Source organism: Punica granatum, chromosome 2 (genome assembly GCF_007655135.1).
Source record: "Punica granatum isolate Tunisia-2019 chromosome 2, ASM765513v2, whole genome shotgun sequence".
NCBI lineage: Eukaryota > Viridiplantae > Streptophyta > Magnoliopsida > Myrtales > Lythraceae > Punica > Punica granatum.
This window is the reverse complement of record NC_045128.1, coordinates 38,157,444-38,175,706: the sequence shown is the minus strand read 5'-3', so window position 1 is coordinate 38,175,706 and position 18,263 is coordinate 38,157,444. Positions and strand designations below refer to the sequence as shown.

Sequence of the window (18,263 nt, the reverse complement as noted above, 5' to 3'; positions counted from 1 at the left end):
TTCACCCACAAATCGATGAAAAACAAAAATAAGAATAACAAAGATGTTCTCAAGGAAAAAACAAGGCTCACCTTTAATAAATGAGGGAGAATTCTTGAGGAAAAAAAATACATGTATGAATAAATAAAGAAGAATGCTAAAAAAAATAAATACACCTGCACATATAAACGAAGGAGAATTCTTTAAAAAAAATGCCCATGTATAAATTTCACCACAGTATGAATAGATAGAGAACTGTACAAAGATGCAATAAAAAAAGACGTGAAAGAAAAAAAGAAAAGGAAAAACAAGATTTAGCAAATCTAATGAACAACTTCTATGCCGACCCTTTGGCCGAGAATCATGTGTTTTTCTTCTTGTAGGGCTCTCTCGGCTGAGATAGATCATGAAACCGTAGAAACGCATAAGGAAGTTCTGTTTGCTCTTGGTGTTTGATAATGATTGGATTGAATACAGTGCCATGACCGTCGAAGTGCTCTAGGAGGACCTTTTTGTGATCTCCAAATGCAGACCTGTTATGCGTAGTGCAACCTACATGTAAACTCTCAGAATGACCATCTCATAAGAAGTTAGCACACAAAACAGGGAATGAAATTGTTGGACGTGATAAACAAACGCAAAGGCGGGGTTGAGGAAATTTTAGATAAGAGATTAATGCAAGTCCTCAAGTGTATGTATGTATACATACATACATATATATATATATATATTGTTGTAGAAGCGATATTGTAGAAGTCTTCATATTGATATATATTTAGAAGAGTTAGGGATAGATCACTGAGTTAAATCGGATCTTGAACACTATATTTTATTCAATCTACGGGTTGCATTAATTGCCAGCAAAGATTTTTTATTTTCAATTTCCACGATAATAATAAAAAAAGAATGGAAGTAAGAGCTTCTGCATTTCGATGACGAGCTCGAGCACTGCTCTTTGAGAATCGGTGTGAAGGAGCATTGAATTGACCGGGTCAGCTCAATTCAGTTCAGTTTAGTTGCGTCCCTCCAATCAATCAATCCCGTTCGAAATCGAGCCATTCAATTGCCTCTCTAGCAATTACAGTTGATTTTTTTTATACATATACTTCAAATTTCGAAAAGATTATGATCTTAAATCAGATTTGAACTAGATATTAGGACGGGTCAAAACCCCATTTATACGAATCTATAATCATTTTTTTCGGTTACAAGGGAGACCCGTGACCTAATACAATGAAAAATCTACGACCGTTACTATCCTACTTATATATATATATATATATATATATAGATACTTGTAAAACAAGTACGTAAATGAAGATATGACTAGCATTTATTCTTGATATATATTTAAAAAAAGTCAGGGGTAAAACACATTTTTTAAAAATTTCAACTAGATTTTATTCAATACAGGAAGTACCGGAGTTATCTAATTCTCAATTTTCGCGGCGAAATTTACAGAAGTGATACAACTAGAATAGACATATTGGATGCTAGAAAGTATACAGAGGCTTCTTTCATTCTTCTTCTAGTACACGAGCAAATATTTCCACTTACATGCATTTTTATAGGTTGTTACTTATTCCGATATTTTTTTTTTTGATAAATAAGATAGATGTTGTATTAATTCATAAAAGGTACATCAAACTTTGGATAACCCTCAAACATACAAAAGGAAGGAAAATTTGACTTATTGCCAAGCTGACTTAAGTCATGAGCTTGAGAGTTATCCGAGCGTGGAGTCCAAGTACAATTTCAGTCCCAAAAAAGAGCTAATAATCTAACGATGTCGGAGACTAAAGGTTTGATTTCCCAAAGGGAGCGATGCGGAGAGATGATAGCGTCAATTAGCAGCAGGGCATCCGACCTAATCCAGATCTTTTGCCATCCTTGGTCAAGCGCCACGGAGATTGCGAGCAAGACTGCTCGGGCTTCAGCTTGCAGAGGAGAGGCCGTTTCTGCTTTAGAAATCCATGAGTCTGATATGGGCATGTTTGGTTTGCTTCTAGTTCCTGCAAGGGTAGCGTTTTCTGCGGTTCATGCAGTATCAGTGTGTATGAAGTTCCACTCTTCGGAGAGACAGCCCGCTTCCTCTTCTTGCTGGTCTGATCCCGAAATGGGCTCAAAGTGAGGCAGTGGAGACCGACAGGTGCTGTATTCTGTGAAAGCGCGCCTGATGCTGCGAAGGCATTCGGATAAGTCGGCAATGCGTCCTGCAAACAAGACATCATTTCTTAGAGACCAGAGTGATATAAAATGATGGAGCCATAAAGAGAGAAATGTAAGCTGTTAGTCAAATGGCAAGAAATGCAAGCAGGAGGATTCGCAATGAAGTTGACAGTATCAGCAGGCGTTATGCATGGGATTGCTTCAGCGCATATAACCCATGGTGATCCCTCGAAGCAACACGATAAAATATGCATTCTCGGAAGAGATGTGCAAAGTTATCGGAACTGGTACGACAAAGCGGACAAGGAGTATCGCTTTGAGAGAACCAGGGGATGCATTCACTAGCAACTCTCCATAAATGGATTTTCAGGCGGTCATGAATCTTTAAGCTCCAAAGCTTTTTCCAGTTTGTGGTCTGGGAGGTGTTGAATATGTGGTGCTGGTCTAGAAGATAGAAAGATTTGACACTGTGCGATCCTGAAGAGGACGGAGTCCATACAATTGAATCACCATAATCTTCTAGAGGGATATGGATTTTCAAGATATTTCTTACCGTGGCTTGATCGAAGAGATTCAGGAGCAGAGGGGTGTTCCATCTTTTGGGATGGAAGAGCATTAGGATGGATGAATAACACTCATTGAATATTTAGTCCTTAATAGACCCTAAGGCTTGGTATCTTTATTTGCATAAATCTATACCCATGTGAAGTGACGGTGAAATCGGTCTTCGAAAGACAAAAATAAATTAAACAGTAGACACAATAAGAAAAAGGAAAATTGAAATCACTTTGTACATATTTTATATAATAAGAGGCAACGGGTGGGAAAATTTTAATTGAAAAGAAAGAAAGAATGGGGGCAACCGGTAGTTCAAACAGCAGTACGTCGCAAGTTTGAAATGTAGCCTTGCATAAACTGCACTCATGGAGTGGCAATGTTCACTGAGCTCCCACAGGGTAAAAAGCATGCCCGTGCCAAGGATGCTCGATGCTCATCTTCAGCATGTTCGTGTAAGCGGAGGATGGTGAAGATGGTGGATGAGCTCTAGCTAGAACGTACGTAGCACAGTGGATTAAGGCTAAACGGATGTAATAATAATTGCAAAATGGGAAAATATAAGTTACTAATGAGGTGGTAATTGAGCTTGTAAACGTGATGATATTCCAAATTTTAGATCAAGAGTTCAAGTCTCCTTGGAGACCTGGGAGCAAATAAAGGGAAATGTCTACCTCTTTGTGTCGAACGTGCTTTCAGTAGTAATACCATGATTATGGTCTTGCAGCTGGATGGGCTTCCTCTTGAGCCTCATTGGAGAGGGGGGGACGAGTCCAAATCCTTGAAATAGGGTTTGAGTTCATATGATTACGCATTATGGGAGTTATTACGCTGATCCCTCTCCAACCCCTTAATTATGAAAAAGACCAAGTTTCTTGTGGGATGGAATGCAGACTTTTCCAGCTCACCTTATGAAAATAAAAGTAGTAATAATTTATTAAACCAAGTATATTGTGAAAATACGAGGAAAACGTAGAATTAGGCGAGGTTGTTAGCTAGTAAAAGATGTCCTTGGAATGAGGACCAAAGGAAGGATTAAACAATTAAAAAAAGAATCTTTTCTGCCTGCAAAGGACATATGGCCGTAGGGAAAAACAAAGAAATGCACTGAGATCTCAACTTGCAAGTTGGAATTTCATTTCTTGATCCCCCCCAAAAGTAGGATCCCAACATTGACTGCATTGTCCCTCTCAGAATGGTCGAGTGATTCATATAATATAACGAAAACTAATTTTCCTTTTCCTCCAATGAAATGGATTAATTAACATTTTTAGTGCATTAACTATGAGGAGAAAAGACACAAGTCTAGGTTGTTGCCTAAGCAAGGCTGGGAGGGAAAAATAACATATGCAGAAAGTTTGCATTTTACAGAGGATCCTGAAGAAGCTGGTGAGCGCAGCCACTCAGTAGGCTGGAGCATCTCCTCTCTGGTTGCAAGTACAACGGCATCGAAAAAGATCAAGCTAAGGATAAGGCGGCTTTTCCACGACGATAACACAGCAACTGATGCAGAATCTATTTACCTAATTCTTGAGGTTGCACGATGTGGTCTTCAGAGCATTCACTGATTCCCTTAATTTTCTTCAGACATTGTAAATTTTGGGGAAAATATAAATGATATCAATATTAAAATATCCTTTTTGCCCGGAATTTCTTTTTAATTTAATCTTTTTATGTGATTGAGTATGTTCACTGGAATAATTATAAGAAAGAAGAGTATATCTATTGGAGTATCATTTACTAGTCGTATACTGATTTTTATTAATACTTTAAATTCTGAAAATAAACCTAAACTCAAAATTTACTATTATGTTTTAAAGAACATTTAAAATTAATCACGGGCTTCGCGCCTATAATTCATTCATTGTAGTAAGTCCGTAAGTGTAATCGAAAAAAAAAAAACTTCAAGCCAAAGCACATGCCATTACATTAAAAAAGAAAAATTACCTCCACGCGAGGACAAAAGCATCCTAGGTATGAACCTAAAATAATAGAAATTCGAAGACTTCAAAAAGTAAATTCATTCAATGGTCTCTTTATTTTATTGCAACTTGTGCTCTATGTCATGATGGATTCAGCCATTTTCTCTCGATCGGAAGGAAGAGAGGAGAAAGGAGAAAAGTCGAAAGTGCTTCCGTTGTCTGGCTACGAAGAGCTGATGAGGAATGCCCTGAAGAAAGCCATCGGATATATGCACTTTCCCTCTTTCAACCGCAGGTTCAGTTCCGGCCAACATGCTCGAGCAATGCAAGGAACAAGTCACACGAACCACATCCAGGTGAATAAGAGATTTACTGATCAACGTTCTTGTTACATCAAACAGCAAATGAAACTTGAAAAAATAAACTCGAGCTCATGTATATAGTTTTGTCTTTCTTTGCCTCGTAGACATTTCGCGGTCATACTGACGGGCGAATTCCATTTCCACCAAAAATTGCATTTCATCTAATTTGTCATACATCTGCATTCAAGTCAATCATGTCATTTGTCATTCAATTTGTGCAGAATATCAGGAGAGCTGATCGTATATATGAGATTTCAAATATGGTTGCTGAGAATATCAACCGTGTGTCCATATCTCTGCCAAAGAGTCACATATTCAGGGTTCATCATCAACTACGTGTTGTGAATGAGAAGGAGTACGAGCCTGTCTTGGTTTCCATTGGCCCTTACCACCATGGCAAGAGCAATCTCCAACATATGGAGGAACATAAACTGCGGTATCTAAGCCAATTGATCAAACGTAGAGAAAGAAAGGGTATAACTAGGTCGGACCAATTAAACAAGTATCTTACGACTCTCGAAGAATTGGAAGACCAAGCCCGTTGCGGCTATGATGACGCCATCCCCCTCGAGCCAAATAAGTTCCTAGAGATGATGCTGCTCGATGGTTGCTTTATCATCGAGCTGTTCCGTGAGTTCTCAAGAGATGAGAAAGAAAGGGACCCTTTCCTCAAGGCAGACTGGGTACATAATGCTCTCGCACGAGATTTAACCTTGCTTGAAAATCAGCTTCCATTTTCCGTCCTGAAAAGCTTGCACCATGAGATCTCTGACGAGCCCGACCTCTTTCAACTTATTTTCACTGCTTTGGATTATCTTCCCGCGTATTCTAACTTACCTCCACGTCAAAGCCAGAAAGAAAAGAGTATTGCTCGGCAAAGTATTTCCGACCTTGCCAAACAACCAATACTCCCAGCTAAATCTGCTTCCTCCAAAAGGAGACACCTAAATCCGGAAAAGCTTAACGATATCAAGCATCTCCTGGATCTTGTACGGAAGTTTATGCTTGTGGAAGAGACCTTGGAGATGGGAAGTCAGACCCCGCAAGGAGCCCACCAAGTGAAAAGAGCTGTTAGTAGAGATTGCATAAATAAGAGGAGAAAGAAGTTTTCACATTCGGCCATAGAGTTGAGAGAATCAGGGGTCACATTTAGGAGTGTGGAGAAAGGGAAGTTCTACGATATCCGATTTAAAAATGGCATCTTGGAGATTCCTGTCATTCGAATCACAGACAACATGGAGACATTGTTCCGGAATCTGATTGCATACGAGGAGCACGCTCCTGGTAATGCCATTAAGTATATATCCGATTACATGGCTTTTGTGGATGGACTAATCAATTCCCCCAAGGATGTGGAATTACTCCGTCGTAAAGGGATCATTGAGAACTTGATGGGTGATGATGAAGCAGTCTCCACGATGTTCAGTCAGATGAACAAGAACACGGTCGTGACACCAGATTTTTACTATGATGATATTATCAAGGATCTGACATCATATTGCCAGAAGCCCTGGAATACTTCAAAGGCGAAGTTGAAGAGAAATCATTTTGATTGTCCATTGGCAATCATGTCAATTGTTGTAGCCTTTCTATTACTTGCTATGGATGTAACACAAACAGCTTACACAGTTTGGTCATACTATGAGCAGATTAAGCCGCAGGCTGATGAGCAGATTGAGCTGCAGCCGCTGGCTGATGAGCGGATAGAGCCGCGGGCTGATGAGAAGATTGAGCCGCGGGCTAATGAGCACACTGAGCCGCGGGCTGATGAGCAGATTGATCAGAGGGCTGAGTAGATGGAGCAGACATAGGTAGTTGGATGATTTAGTGGAGTTATTGGCCTGATTAGATTCCTCAATAAGTGTCTTTCTTTCTTGGAGCATCTCGTTTTCTTTTTTGTATTTCCATCTGCCATTTGTGTTGTACCTCCTTCGCCTGTCTATCTTACTTTCCAGAATGAGCAAAAAGATATTTGATGCAGCCAAAATCTTCATTGAATGTACTTATTGTCGAGTCTGCATATTACATCGTTTTGTTTGTGAAATCTGCAGAATCTCTCTATTGTGGAATTTTATTTCCCAAACCAATCCGAACGATGATCTCCATGAGAACCAATTAGATTTCATGCATCACGTACATCTGTCGATAATATTTACTTTTTGTGGGTGTGAAAAGGGTGTTCAATCTCCGGTATTAATCGAGCGTATGCTTCATGGAGCAAGAAAAGGCATGCCCAACACCTGAACACTTGACCAAAAATCCGTTGCTTACGGCATTTTCACTTAACATCGGGAGTTGTCTCCGTGAGGAAGGAGCTCAAGGGATGCTCCTCAAGAGCATAGTGCTGAACAGTATCCTCTTCAGCTCCTTCATGAGGAGGAAGAGTCGCAATTGCAGTCGAGGCATCCGGTTGGTGCTGGGGATGGGAAGGATGCTGCTGGATCCGAGGAGGAAACTCCATCAAGGTACACGCTTCGTGGAGGACGAAATCACAGTCCTTACAGCAATAGATCAAGGTCATACAAGCAGAAACGACACTCGACCTGGCAGTCCTCAGTGAGCTCTCACAGGGTCAAGGCATGCTCGTGGAGGGGATGCTCGAGAGTTCGAGTGCTGGACGAGCTCCGGGTCATATCAGAGGATGATGCCAGTGCCATAGTGAAGGCAGTGACTTTTTTCAGTTACAATTAGCAGCAAAGAGCAAATATGTTCGTCAAACAAAGTATGGGAAAGAAATATATCTGCTTACACAAAATGCTGAAGGACAAAAGGCAGAGTCGAGGTCCTTCGCAAACAACAGTAAACCGCAATGGGGAAGCAGCAGAGGTTTTTCATTCTCATTCTCAACAAGGGATATAACATAAAATGACAGCGTAAGCACTATATTTGCAGAATTGTTGTGGAAGAGCACAAGTTATTTTCCTGAATTCGTTCCTTTTTTGGTGTCTGCAGAGTTGTATTTGTAATGTAGCTCGCGGTCCTCGATGCGGTTGATCCATCAAGATGGAAGCATATCTTAAGCTGTTGTGGGGATTCAGAGATTTTGCTTCTGAAAACTATTTCATATAACTAAAGGGCTTAGTCTATAAACAAGCATTCTCGTGGAATGCTATTGGACTGACATAAAAAGTACGCAGCGAGCTCTGTATTTTCCAGGAAAAGGTTTGTGTTTTTTTTCGACAGAGAAAAGGGGCAGGTTCAATGGGTAATCACTAAACAAAGAAAATACCTAAGAAAAATGTACGAATATCACTTTGCAATATGTGGAAAATCTACTTACTAAATTATGTATAGTATATCTACGTATTAAAGCAAATGCGATGACAATCAAACTGCATTTGTATTTAATTATGGAGTTTTACCGTAACATATGTAGCACAAATAGTATCAATTTTGGACGTTATTCTATTTATGGTTATAATATCCACTCTTGATCAAAAAGGGAAAAAAAATTATAATATCATCTATAAATGAGAGGAATAGTAGCTAGTGCCAATGGTCTGCACCCATAGCTATTGATTTACTTCCTTGCGTATAACAGTCTTCACCTCCACATACCTATCTCCTAATTCGTAAAACCTACTCTGAGCACCGTTCAAGATCTCATTGACTCCCTACTATGGAATTCCACGAACCCAAACCGCCTGGATTGGCCCGTCCGATGATATGAGGGTATAAAGCAGTCAAAGATCTCACCATTCTCAAAGAAAGCCCTGAGGAATTCCACAGTGACGGTTGGTGGCAATCCCCCGACAAAGATTTTCCTCGAATAAGGTTGAGCCTCAGGTATGTTGGATCAACCCTTACCACATTCACCTGCAAGTCAAAGAAAAATAAAAACAAGAAGATACTCTTAGGGGGAAAAAAAACCCATATAATAAATAAAGGAGAACCCTTGAGGAAAAAGAAACCTGCATGAATAAATAAGAAGAATGATTTTAAAAAAATTACACCCATACAAATAAACAAAGGAGAAATCTTAAAAAAAATGCACCCGCATGACCAGTATGAATAAATATAGAACTCTATGTTTAAGATGTGGTGACAAACTTGACAAAAAAAAAAGAGGAAAAGAAAGATAGAACCGGAAAATATATTAATAAAGTATTATGAATAACTTGTATACGAACCTTTTGTCCGAGGAACACTCCTCGTGATTTTCTTCTCGTAGGGCTCTTTCGGGTGGGGAAGGAGGCAGTGTTGGATCAACCCTTACCACATTCCCCTGCAAGTAGGAAAAATAAAAACAAGAAGATACTCTCAGAGGAAAACAAAAACCCATATAATAAATAAAGGAGAACCCTTGAGGAAAAAGAAACCTGTATGAATAAAGAAGAAGAAGGATTTAAAAAAATCACATCCATACAAATAAACAAAGGAGAAATCTTTAAAAATATGAACCCGCATGACCAGTATGAATAAACATATAACTCTTTGTTCAAGATGTCACGAAAAACGTGACAAAAAAATAGGAAAAAAAGATAAAATCAGAAAATATATTAGTAAAGTCTTATGAACAACTTGTATACGAACCCTTTGCCCAAGGATCACGTGATTTTCTTCTCGTAGGGCTCTTTTGGGTGGGGGAGGTGGCAGTGTTGGATCGACCCTTACCACATTCACCTGCAAGTAGGAAAAATAAAAACAAGAAGATACTCTTAGGGAAAAACAAAAACCCATATAATAAATAAAGGCGAACCCTTGAGGAAAAAAAAACCTGTATGAATAAATAAGAAGAAGGATTTTAAAAAATCACACCCATACAAATAAACAAAGGAGAAATCTTTAAAAAAATGCACCCGCGTGACCAGTATGAATAAACATATAACTCTATGTTCAAGACGTGACGAAAAACGTGACAAAAAAAAAGAGAAAAAAAAAGAGGAAAAGAAAGATAGAGTCGGAAAATATATTAGTAAAGTCTTATGAACAACTTGTATACGAACCTTTTGTCCGAGGATCACGTGATTTTCTTCTCGTAGGGCTCTCTTGGCCTGAGATAGATCGTGGAACCATAGAAACGCGTATGGAAGTTCTATTTGCACCGGGTGTTTTATGATGACTGGACTGGATATGGTGCCGTACCCATCAAAGTGCTCTAGTAGGACGTCTTTTGTGATCTCCGGAGGCAGACCTGATATACGCAGTGTTACTGTATAGACGATGTCCATCTCACAGTACAAGGAGGCATGCAAATAGAGAGATTAAATGCTGGACGTAGAGAATGAAGACTTAGACGAGGCTGAGGGAATAGTAAACGGGAAGTTAATGCAAGTCTTCATACACACACATATATATATATATATATTGTAGAAGAGACATGTAATTGATGAAGATAATACTTATAGCTATTCTTGATATCTATCGTAAGAGTTAGGGATAATTCACTGATTTAAATCAAATCTTCAACTAGATTTTTTCAATCTACACGAACTCTGGGGATGTGTTAATTGCCAGCAGATATATTTGTTGTAATCAAATAAATCTATCTTAATATATTTAAATAATTATTATTTTCGTAACGAATAAAATATATTTTTGTTTTAATCAAACCTGCTGTCTGTCATATAATATTACGTACTTTTTGGATGTGTATTACGATATACACACACATATATATAGAGTAAAACTTTGAGCACAAAAGAAGATATTGTTCAATGCGCGGGCTTATCACTCGGATCTATCAAATTGAAGAAGAGATATCATCATCATGTAATTGAAGAAGATCCAAAAAATAAAAAAGTATAGGGTAAATTTCGACGATACCCCTTTTAATTTATTATATAGTCAACCACACCATCTCCTTTCACAAATGTGACACTAAGGGTGCGTTTGGATTTGAAATTATGTTCAACTCAATTCAATTTAATTTATAAAAGGACAAAATATGATTGAAATAAATTAATATAGTGGAACCCATACCCATGACAATTGACTAATAGAATTTTCCCACTTGAACAGTTGTTTTCCACGGCATCCTGATTCCAATTTAAAGTGGCTGCCTTTGAGGCAATTTTGTTTTTGTTTATCTTCCTTTGACTTTTGTTCGGATCAACGTGCCGCAATAATCGGGTAATTGTACACATAAAAAAATACGCATGCCAGCAAAAATCAAACTGCAACAATGATGAATCATAACAATAATTATTACTAATTTCAAATACAAATACCTCAGCGTATATCATCGGCCTCCTCGCTCAGCACGCCATAACCGATTAGCGATACGGTCGCGTACAACATTCATTTCCGTGCTACTCATGTCCACATCAACTCTAGTTCCGTGTTGTTGCGGTGGATTGCGAAATTCATCGTAATCCGCCCACGCATCACCGTACTCCATAAATAATCTGTCATGATAATTATTACGGCGTATGAAATTATGCAAAACAAAACAAGCAAGGACAATTTCTCCTTGAGTATACGGTTTGAAGTTCGTCATGGCAGTCAGTATTGCGAATTTCTTCTTCAAAATACAGAAGCAACGCTCGATAACATTACGCACTGACGCATGGCGATGGTTGAATAGCTCTTTTCTGATGTTGGCGGATAATTATTAGGGAAATCGCTCCGATGATACCGTTCTCCCTTGTATGGAGCCAAATATCCCGGTATATTTGAAAACCCTGCATCAACAACATAATATTGTCCTGCAAAAAAACAAAATGAAATTTAAAGAAAACGAATTTCGGCAAGCAATTTCGTTGAAAATTATAAGAATTAAAAGCAAATACTCACGGCCACGCGGTGCTGGAAAGCGATCAAGTGACGCAGCGTCAGACAATATTCTTGAATCGTGTGCTGAACCCTCCCAGCCGGTCATTACGTATGTGAACATCATGTCGTGTGAACAAGCAGCCAATACATTTTGTGATATATCGGCATTACGATCGCGATAAGGTACTCTGTTCGCATGTGGCATGCATGCATCGACATGAGTTCCATCGATAGCTCCAATACAATGCTGCATGAAAAAAAAAATGCACAATTATATCTATCTCAAATATTAATCCGAATACATGCATGTCTACAATATGAAATTAGTAGATAACATACCCTAAAGAAGCGCCACCTTTCATCATTTTCAATTTCCGGCTGGACAATAACGTTCCGCGATGTTATAAAATGGGCAGATAAATCGTGCATTCCGCGTGCAATTTGTTTGATAATTCGTGAAACCGTTTCCTTCGAATGCTGAAACCTTTCAGCGACCATTGAAAATCGCATACTATGTGAAATAACCAACATGAACATGCCGACTTGCTCTTCAACGGTAATACATTTTCTAGTATCTGTGATGCCACTGCGCAACCGCAACGTGTCGCATAGATTTCTAAACACGTGTGGTTCCATTCTGAAGCTTTCGAAGCACCGGACGTCACTCCTTAATAGTTCAACAATATACTGCCGTCCTTGAAGGGCAGAATTTCTACACGGCAAGTTCTGTGGAACGGGATCTTCCATCTGATAATATTGCATCATCAAGGAGTAGAACATACGTTGCATACGTTCATTGTCGTTCTCTCCGGGATTATTGTCATTGTCTGAAGGCGTCCGATAACGAGACATATTGTTCGCCAAATGATTGCCTTTTACTGTGGAAATGAAATCATGAATGAATCGTTAACAGTGAGACAACTCAATTATAATCATAACACAATAACATTCAACACACACATGAAAAAAAAAACGCATCAGCATTATCAAACACACATAACAAACATCAGCAGTACGAGTTCAGTCAAAGGAATTTTAAAAACGTTGTGTTCGATGCGCGGGAAAAAAAAAGGAAACTCTGATGACCCTTGCTTCAAGGTTGCTCCAGCTGCAATATCCATTCCATTCGTGACTCTTCCTTGAACCACATGAAAAGCCTTCGGGAGGCCGGATCAAGGAGTGCTTTGCCCGCTTTCACAAACAAGGACTGAGGGATTCTCGATTCCAATTTAGCCAACTCATTGAAGGCTTCCTCGATGCTATTCTTCTCAGGTTTTTCGGGGCTCGATACAGACTTGCTTTTCTTTGCTGACTGTGGGGTGTGCTGTTGGTTTTTCGTGAAACTCCCCCTGAATATGTCCATGCACTCCTGCATTTGTGAGCTCTTGCTTTGCGATCTTTTCGGCACTCGACGTCGAGACTCGGTTAAAATGGGATCTGCAACATTGACGGGATCGTCACTCTCGTCGGATCCTTCTTCGAGATCGACATGGTGTTTCTGCTTTCCCTTCCCCCTAGATAAGAATTCCGCATTCAGCTGCCGTTCTTCCTCTAAAGTTGGTGGTGGATCGGTCGAGGATATGCGAAGAACACCGGTGGCCACGGAAGAACTAAACAGTTGCTTCTGCATATCGTAGTGCTTGCATCCCTTACTCCGGAAAGTCTTGTACGCCCTATTCTTCTGTACCAAGAACAACGATATGATCGAAGGAGATCAGTGACATATGCTGGAAACAACAATAGAAGCCGAACAAACAAAGAAACAAGCATGTACCTTTATAATCATATCCCAAAAATCTGAGTCGGCGGTGATGGTGTTTGTGTCAGCATCCCATCCGACGCCTGTATGCTTTAATATTTCAGCAAATCGGGTGAAATTTGTCTTCATTCTTTGATACTTTTCCTTCACCTTCTGCAAGCACAGATGCTTTTCGGGAAAAAGGTTGATCATTTCCTGTGTGATCTCTTTCCAAGTGCTAGTCTTCCATGTTGTAGTGTGTGTTCTTCTCTTCATCTCAAGCAGTACGTTTAGGAAAGCGACATCCATTTCATCACTCCATTCGATGATATTTTCACCTTTTTGAGCCATGCTGCATGCAGTTGCTGTTCCAAGACCTCAACAAATAACATGCAAAACAAATTTGTTTGAGGGGTATCAGTCCAGATACCAACTTCTATGGTGTTTCTCGCAACAAATTAATCAAAAACAGAACACGATTTTAGCTAGTATTATAACCCCATACCGCAGCGCAATCTCAGTCCTCAGACTGAAGCTTGCAAAATGAAATTGCACTGACATGCATATCGTTATCTCAGACGATGCAAAACAGAACTGATGCTTTTCGAAGATGCAACAAGGATGAATCAACATGTGTCACCCTCATATCAACTTAGCAAACGTTTAACAGCATAGTTTGTGAAGATCTAGCAAGTATAATGACATATCTGAAGCTAAGGCAATGATGGAAATTGCATGTAAAAATAGACAATTCCATCAGTACTTCGGCAGACAGAAACCAGTAGCACAGATCGTCTCTCAGCTTTCAAAAATCACACAAACCGACTGGTATAACAAATTCACCAGCAATCAGACATCAGCAACAAAATCATCGCATCGCAACAACACGCCAAAAAAAAAACCATACCACAGCGTATATTTTCAGATTATTTCAGCTCAGCCCACGAATAAGCAGTCAAGGAAGAAGCAGAACTCGTACAAGAACTCAGACACAGATGATAGCGAAATTACCTTAACTGAGGAATGCTTCTGCTATTCTTCTCGCGTCTGCCGCTGCTTATATCGGCAAATTTAGCAGCCAACAGACCACGGCCAGGGGCCCCTACAAGTAAGAAATCACACGCATCAAACAACAGACAACACTGAAACGCGATGGGCCCCTACCAATTTCGGCTTCATACGCGACTTTAGCAGAGAACATAGCTACTCTTCCGGGGGCCCCTACTAATCGGCTGGAAACGCGACAGCTGCAGGGTGAAGCGTGATGATGCACAGAAGAAAATCGAGGAATTGTAGAGAAGATTCGGTATCTCTCACTGTGAAGAATCTCTTCTGCTGGTCACGGACGAACAGCGTTCGACTCTTCGCCGTTGATGGAGTGCAAGTATGAAATCGGTAAAATTGAAGGTATGGAGGTGTATAATCGTTGAAATTGCACGAACCTACTTACCAATCGGCTTCCTCCGCGCTCGATTACAACGATTTCGACGCCAATTTCCCCTGCTCTGCAACCCTAAGGACGATGGGAAGGGTTCGCATGTGTCGGCGATGTTTTGCTGCTTCGGTCCAACGGTAAAAAGCTCAGAGCTGCAAATGCCGAAAAGAGACATTTTCACCTGGTCTTGCATCGACATGGGTCCCACAGCTTTTAACAATTGAAGCCTTTTTGTCCTGTAGCTTCCATGGTGGAGTTGAGTTGGAACTTGACTCCAATCCAAACGGGCTCTAAGAGTGCTTAACCGTCACCACATGGATGCTGTGTCACTATCATACATATTCATATTCTTGAGCTAGTGCTACGTTAATATCCTTTAATTTTCAACTTCTGCGGCAAAATTTGCAGAAGGGATAACATTGCAACGATGAGCGCGAGCAGTAAGGTTGCGGAATCAATGTGGAGGAGCATTGAATCAACCGGGTCAGGTCAGGTCAGGTCAGTTCAGTTACTTCTCTTGCTCCCGATTGAAATTGAGTCTTGATCGATTCCATCTCAGGTGATTACTGTTCTTGATTTTTGCATGGTGGGTCGCTGATCGTGCGATTGCTCGATCCGAGTTGGAGCAGTGACTGATGAGCAACTGTCGATGCATGTTAAATCTCCATATCTCTGTCTCTGTCTCTGTTCATTTTGTCTGATGAATTCATCGTAACGACTAACGAGTTTCAAGTTCTGCATGAGAAGACGCTAATGATTTCTCCATGAACTTCTCTCTAATTTGACAAAGCTTCTCGCGGATCATGGACTGACTCTGCAATTGAAGCTTGACTTTGCTACTTCTCTAATTATCTAACTTTCATGTTTATTGCGGGTGGGGTGAAGCTTGAATTTCTTGTTTGGCAAGAACTTAGAGAGGGCCACCAGGATCGTGGACCAATGCGGGGTCAAGAAGATCTCCGGTGAGCCCAGTGGCCGGTCCATATTTTAGGTCCGTCCTTTATGCTAGTTCTTGATTTGCATTCATTCGCGAGTTAGCTGCCTGAGCTGGGAACATCGTCTGTTGAAGATAAGAGATGATTAAAAGGGAAGGCCTGTAACTTTTCATCTCTATTCCATCAGGTTGTAGGAGAATCTCGGAGGAAGGAGGAGTACTTTGTTTCCCGGAGAGCTACCGTGCCTGCTACTAGTTCTTTTACAGTGTCGTGAACAGAAGCGAACACCTTTGGGTACGATCCATTTCTTAGTTATCCATCCTATTGCCAGTACTTCATTCCTCCATTCACAAAGTTGATTCGGGCTCATGTTTTGCGTTCTCCATTTCTCCAGTGCAAACATCAATTAGCTGCTAGACTTGCTGCATCTTTGGGATCCTGCAGAGAAGTCAATATCTCCGATGAGCAGCTCGCCGTCTTGCTTTCAGAACTCCAGCAGGTAGAGATTTCTGAATCATTGAGGTTTTGTATCGTCACTCCAGTGTTGGGAAGTTAATTTCTCGATCGAGTAACTGCCTGAAATGCTAAAATTGCCATGTTATTGGACTGGCTTTGTCATCATTTCCTCACAATCGTTACTATATGTCGCAGCATTGCATTGTTTCTTCATTTAAAATGCCATTGGACCGACATTGGAAGTACATGGCTAGCTCTATATTTTCAGGAAAAGTTTTCAATGCATTCTTGAATGAAATTCAATTCTCATTCATAAAAAAAAAAAAACAAAAAAGGAATCATCAAGAAAGAAACGGTTAGTTAGGTTTCGGATATGGAATTTTACTCCACTCCATTCCAGCCTAATAGGGACAAAAATATTACTCTATTTATATAATATATGATAAATTTATTATTAAAAAATTGATTGTAATAATGTTAGGAAAAAAAAGTATGTGTGAGAAATTATTATTAAATGGGAGAAAAGATAAAAAAAATTATATAAATTAGAAAATTGTTCTTTTTCTTTTTCTTTTGAAGATAATAATTCTATGAACCTTTTGAATGATCAAAGCAGTCGCAGTCCCCTGATGATCTGATGAGAGGTGGAGTTTATTATTATAGTCGTAACCTTTTATGAGTTCACATGTAAATTTTCAAAGGAAATATGATTTTCTTTTTTTTTTAACTTTTTTCCTTTTTGCTTTTTACTCTTAAAAAAATGGCATGTCTTTTAGACAGCTCCAGTGTAAGCCAAAAAGCCATATGCATTGAGCTTTCCCATGGATAAGTAACTCCATAACACCACCAACCAACAGTCAATAGGGCTAGCCAGCCAGCCAGCCAGCCAGCAACCACATCCGTTAACTATCATATCATCAGCTCTTTGCTTGCTCCGATATAACCTGAATAATTCTAAATCATAAGAAACAAACCGAATCATTCGGACCAGTCCATCTGCGAATATCAGAGCATAATATGTAACACCAATGAAAAACACAGCTTCGGATGGGGAAGATCTAAGTATTTGCTGATGCAAAACCAAGCAAACCATAAAGTCGGAATGAAAATACAATAAGAATGCTGGAAATGATGGATAAACATATATTATGGATAAACCAATAAGAACGGGGCCCCAAGACAAACGCGCAACACAACAAAGAGGTGCATAAATTCAGCTGAACTCCATCACAAGGATGATCAGCAAGGAAAACCAAACTCAGAAACTTTTAATTTCACAAACTCAAATAGATTTTTTCGAGTGCATATGCACTCGACTCAGGTCATTTTGAGTTTAGCTCCCTCTCTCCATAATACCTTCGTCCTAGATTTGTACCATTTCGAGTTTACCCACTGGAATTTCCCACCATCATAGATACACACAGAGATCCTTCGCAAACAACAGTACACCGCAATGGGAAAGCAGCAGCGGTTTCTCGTTCTCAATTTCTGCTGCAAAATTTACGAGGGATATAACATAAATGGCAAGCACTATCGTTGTAGAATCGATGTGGAGGAGCATTGGGTCTTTTCCTAAATACGGTCCTTTACGGTGTCTGCATAGTTGTATAAGTAATGTAGCTCTACCATCGGGGTGCTTAATATGATTGCATCGATCAAGAAGGAAGCTTATCTTAAGCTGTTGTGGGGATTCAGGAATTTTTTGATTCCTATATAGATAGATTTTATCTGCATAGTAGTGACGCATTTAGAAATCGAATCTAATGGCCCCTTTAACTCATTGGTAGAGTAATGCCATGGTAAGGCGTAAGTCATTGGTTCAAATCCAATAAAGTTTTGTTCATATACTTCACTTCATCGGTATTATTCATATTTGGACGGGAAAAAAAATAGTGATACTATTGATATTTGTCAAAAACTATTTCATTCAACTAAAAGGCTTAGTCTATATAAACAAGCATTCTAGTGTAATGCCATTGGACTGACATAAAAAATGTG

The 18,263-nt window shown here is 39.6% G+C and overlaps 2 protein-coding genes, 1 long non-coding RNA gene and 1 pseudogene across 3 annotated transcripts; 2 read left to right on the top strand and 2 right to left on the bottom strand.

The window, feature by feature from the left end:
* Positions 1-4,816: 4,816 nt before the first annotated feature.
* Positions 4,817-7,031, top strand: LOC116195048 (UPF0481 protein At3g47200-like). Its single transcript, XM_031524016.1, has 2 exons — positions 4,817-4,981; positions 5,209-7,031. Exons 1-2 carry the CDS (start codon positions 4,862-4,864, stop codon positions 6,781-6,783), a joined length of 1,695 nt encoding a protein of 564 aa, XP_031379876.1. The 5' UTR covers positions 4,817-4,861; the 3' UTR covers positions 6,784-7,031.
* Positions 7,032-8,133: 1,102 nt separating this feature from the next.
* LOC116195049 lies at positions 8,134-9,661 on the bottom strand. The gene is made up of 3 exons (XR_004154567.1): positions 9,521-9,661; positions 9,118-9,212; positions 8,134-8,803 (listed from the first exon to the last, which is right to left on the bottom strand). It is a non-coding gene; the product is annotated as an uncharacterized LOC116195049 (long non-coding RNA).
* A 2,945-nt stretch (positions 9,662-12,606) lies between these two features.
* Positions 12,607-13,777, bottom strand: LOC116197921. The gene is made up of 2 exons (XM_031528196.1): positions 13,476-13,777; positions 12,607-13,382 (listed from the first exon to the last, which is right to left on the bottom strand). Exons 1-2 carry the CDS (start codon positions 13,746-13,748, stop codon positions 12,795-12,797), a joined length of 861 nt encoding a protein of 286 aa, XP_031384056.1. The 5' UTR covers positions 13,749-13,777; the 3' UTR covers positions 12,607-12,794.
* A 1,524-nt stretch (positions 13,778-15,301) lies between these two features.
* On the top strand, positions 15,302-16,512 carry LOC116197847 (annotated as a pseudogene).
* Positions 16,513-18,263: the final 1,751 nt, after the last annotated feature.

Excerpts from the sequence above, each read along its gene's own strand:
- LOC116195048 (XM_031524016.1), top strand. The coding sequence starts at position 4,862 with ATGAGGAATGCCCTGAAGAAAGCCATCGGATATATGCACTTTCCCTCT. Across the intron at positions 4,982-5,208 it reads GTCACACGAACCACATCCAG|AATATCAGGAGAGCTGATCG; the intron begins GTGAATAAGAGA and ends CAATTTGTGCAG.
- LOC116197921 (XM_031528196.1), bottom strand. The coding sequence starts at position 13,748 with ATGGATGTCGCTTTCCTAAACGTACTGCTTGAGATGAAGAGAAGAACA. Across the intron at positions 13,383-13,475 it reads TTTGGGATATGATTATAAAG|AAGAATAGGGCGTACAAGAC; the intron begins GTACATGCTTGT and ends TTCTTGGTACAG.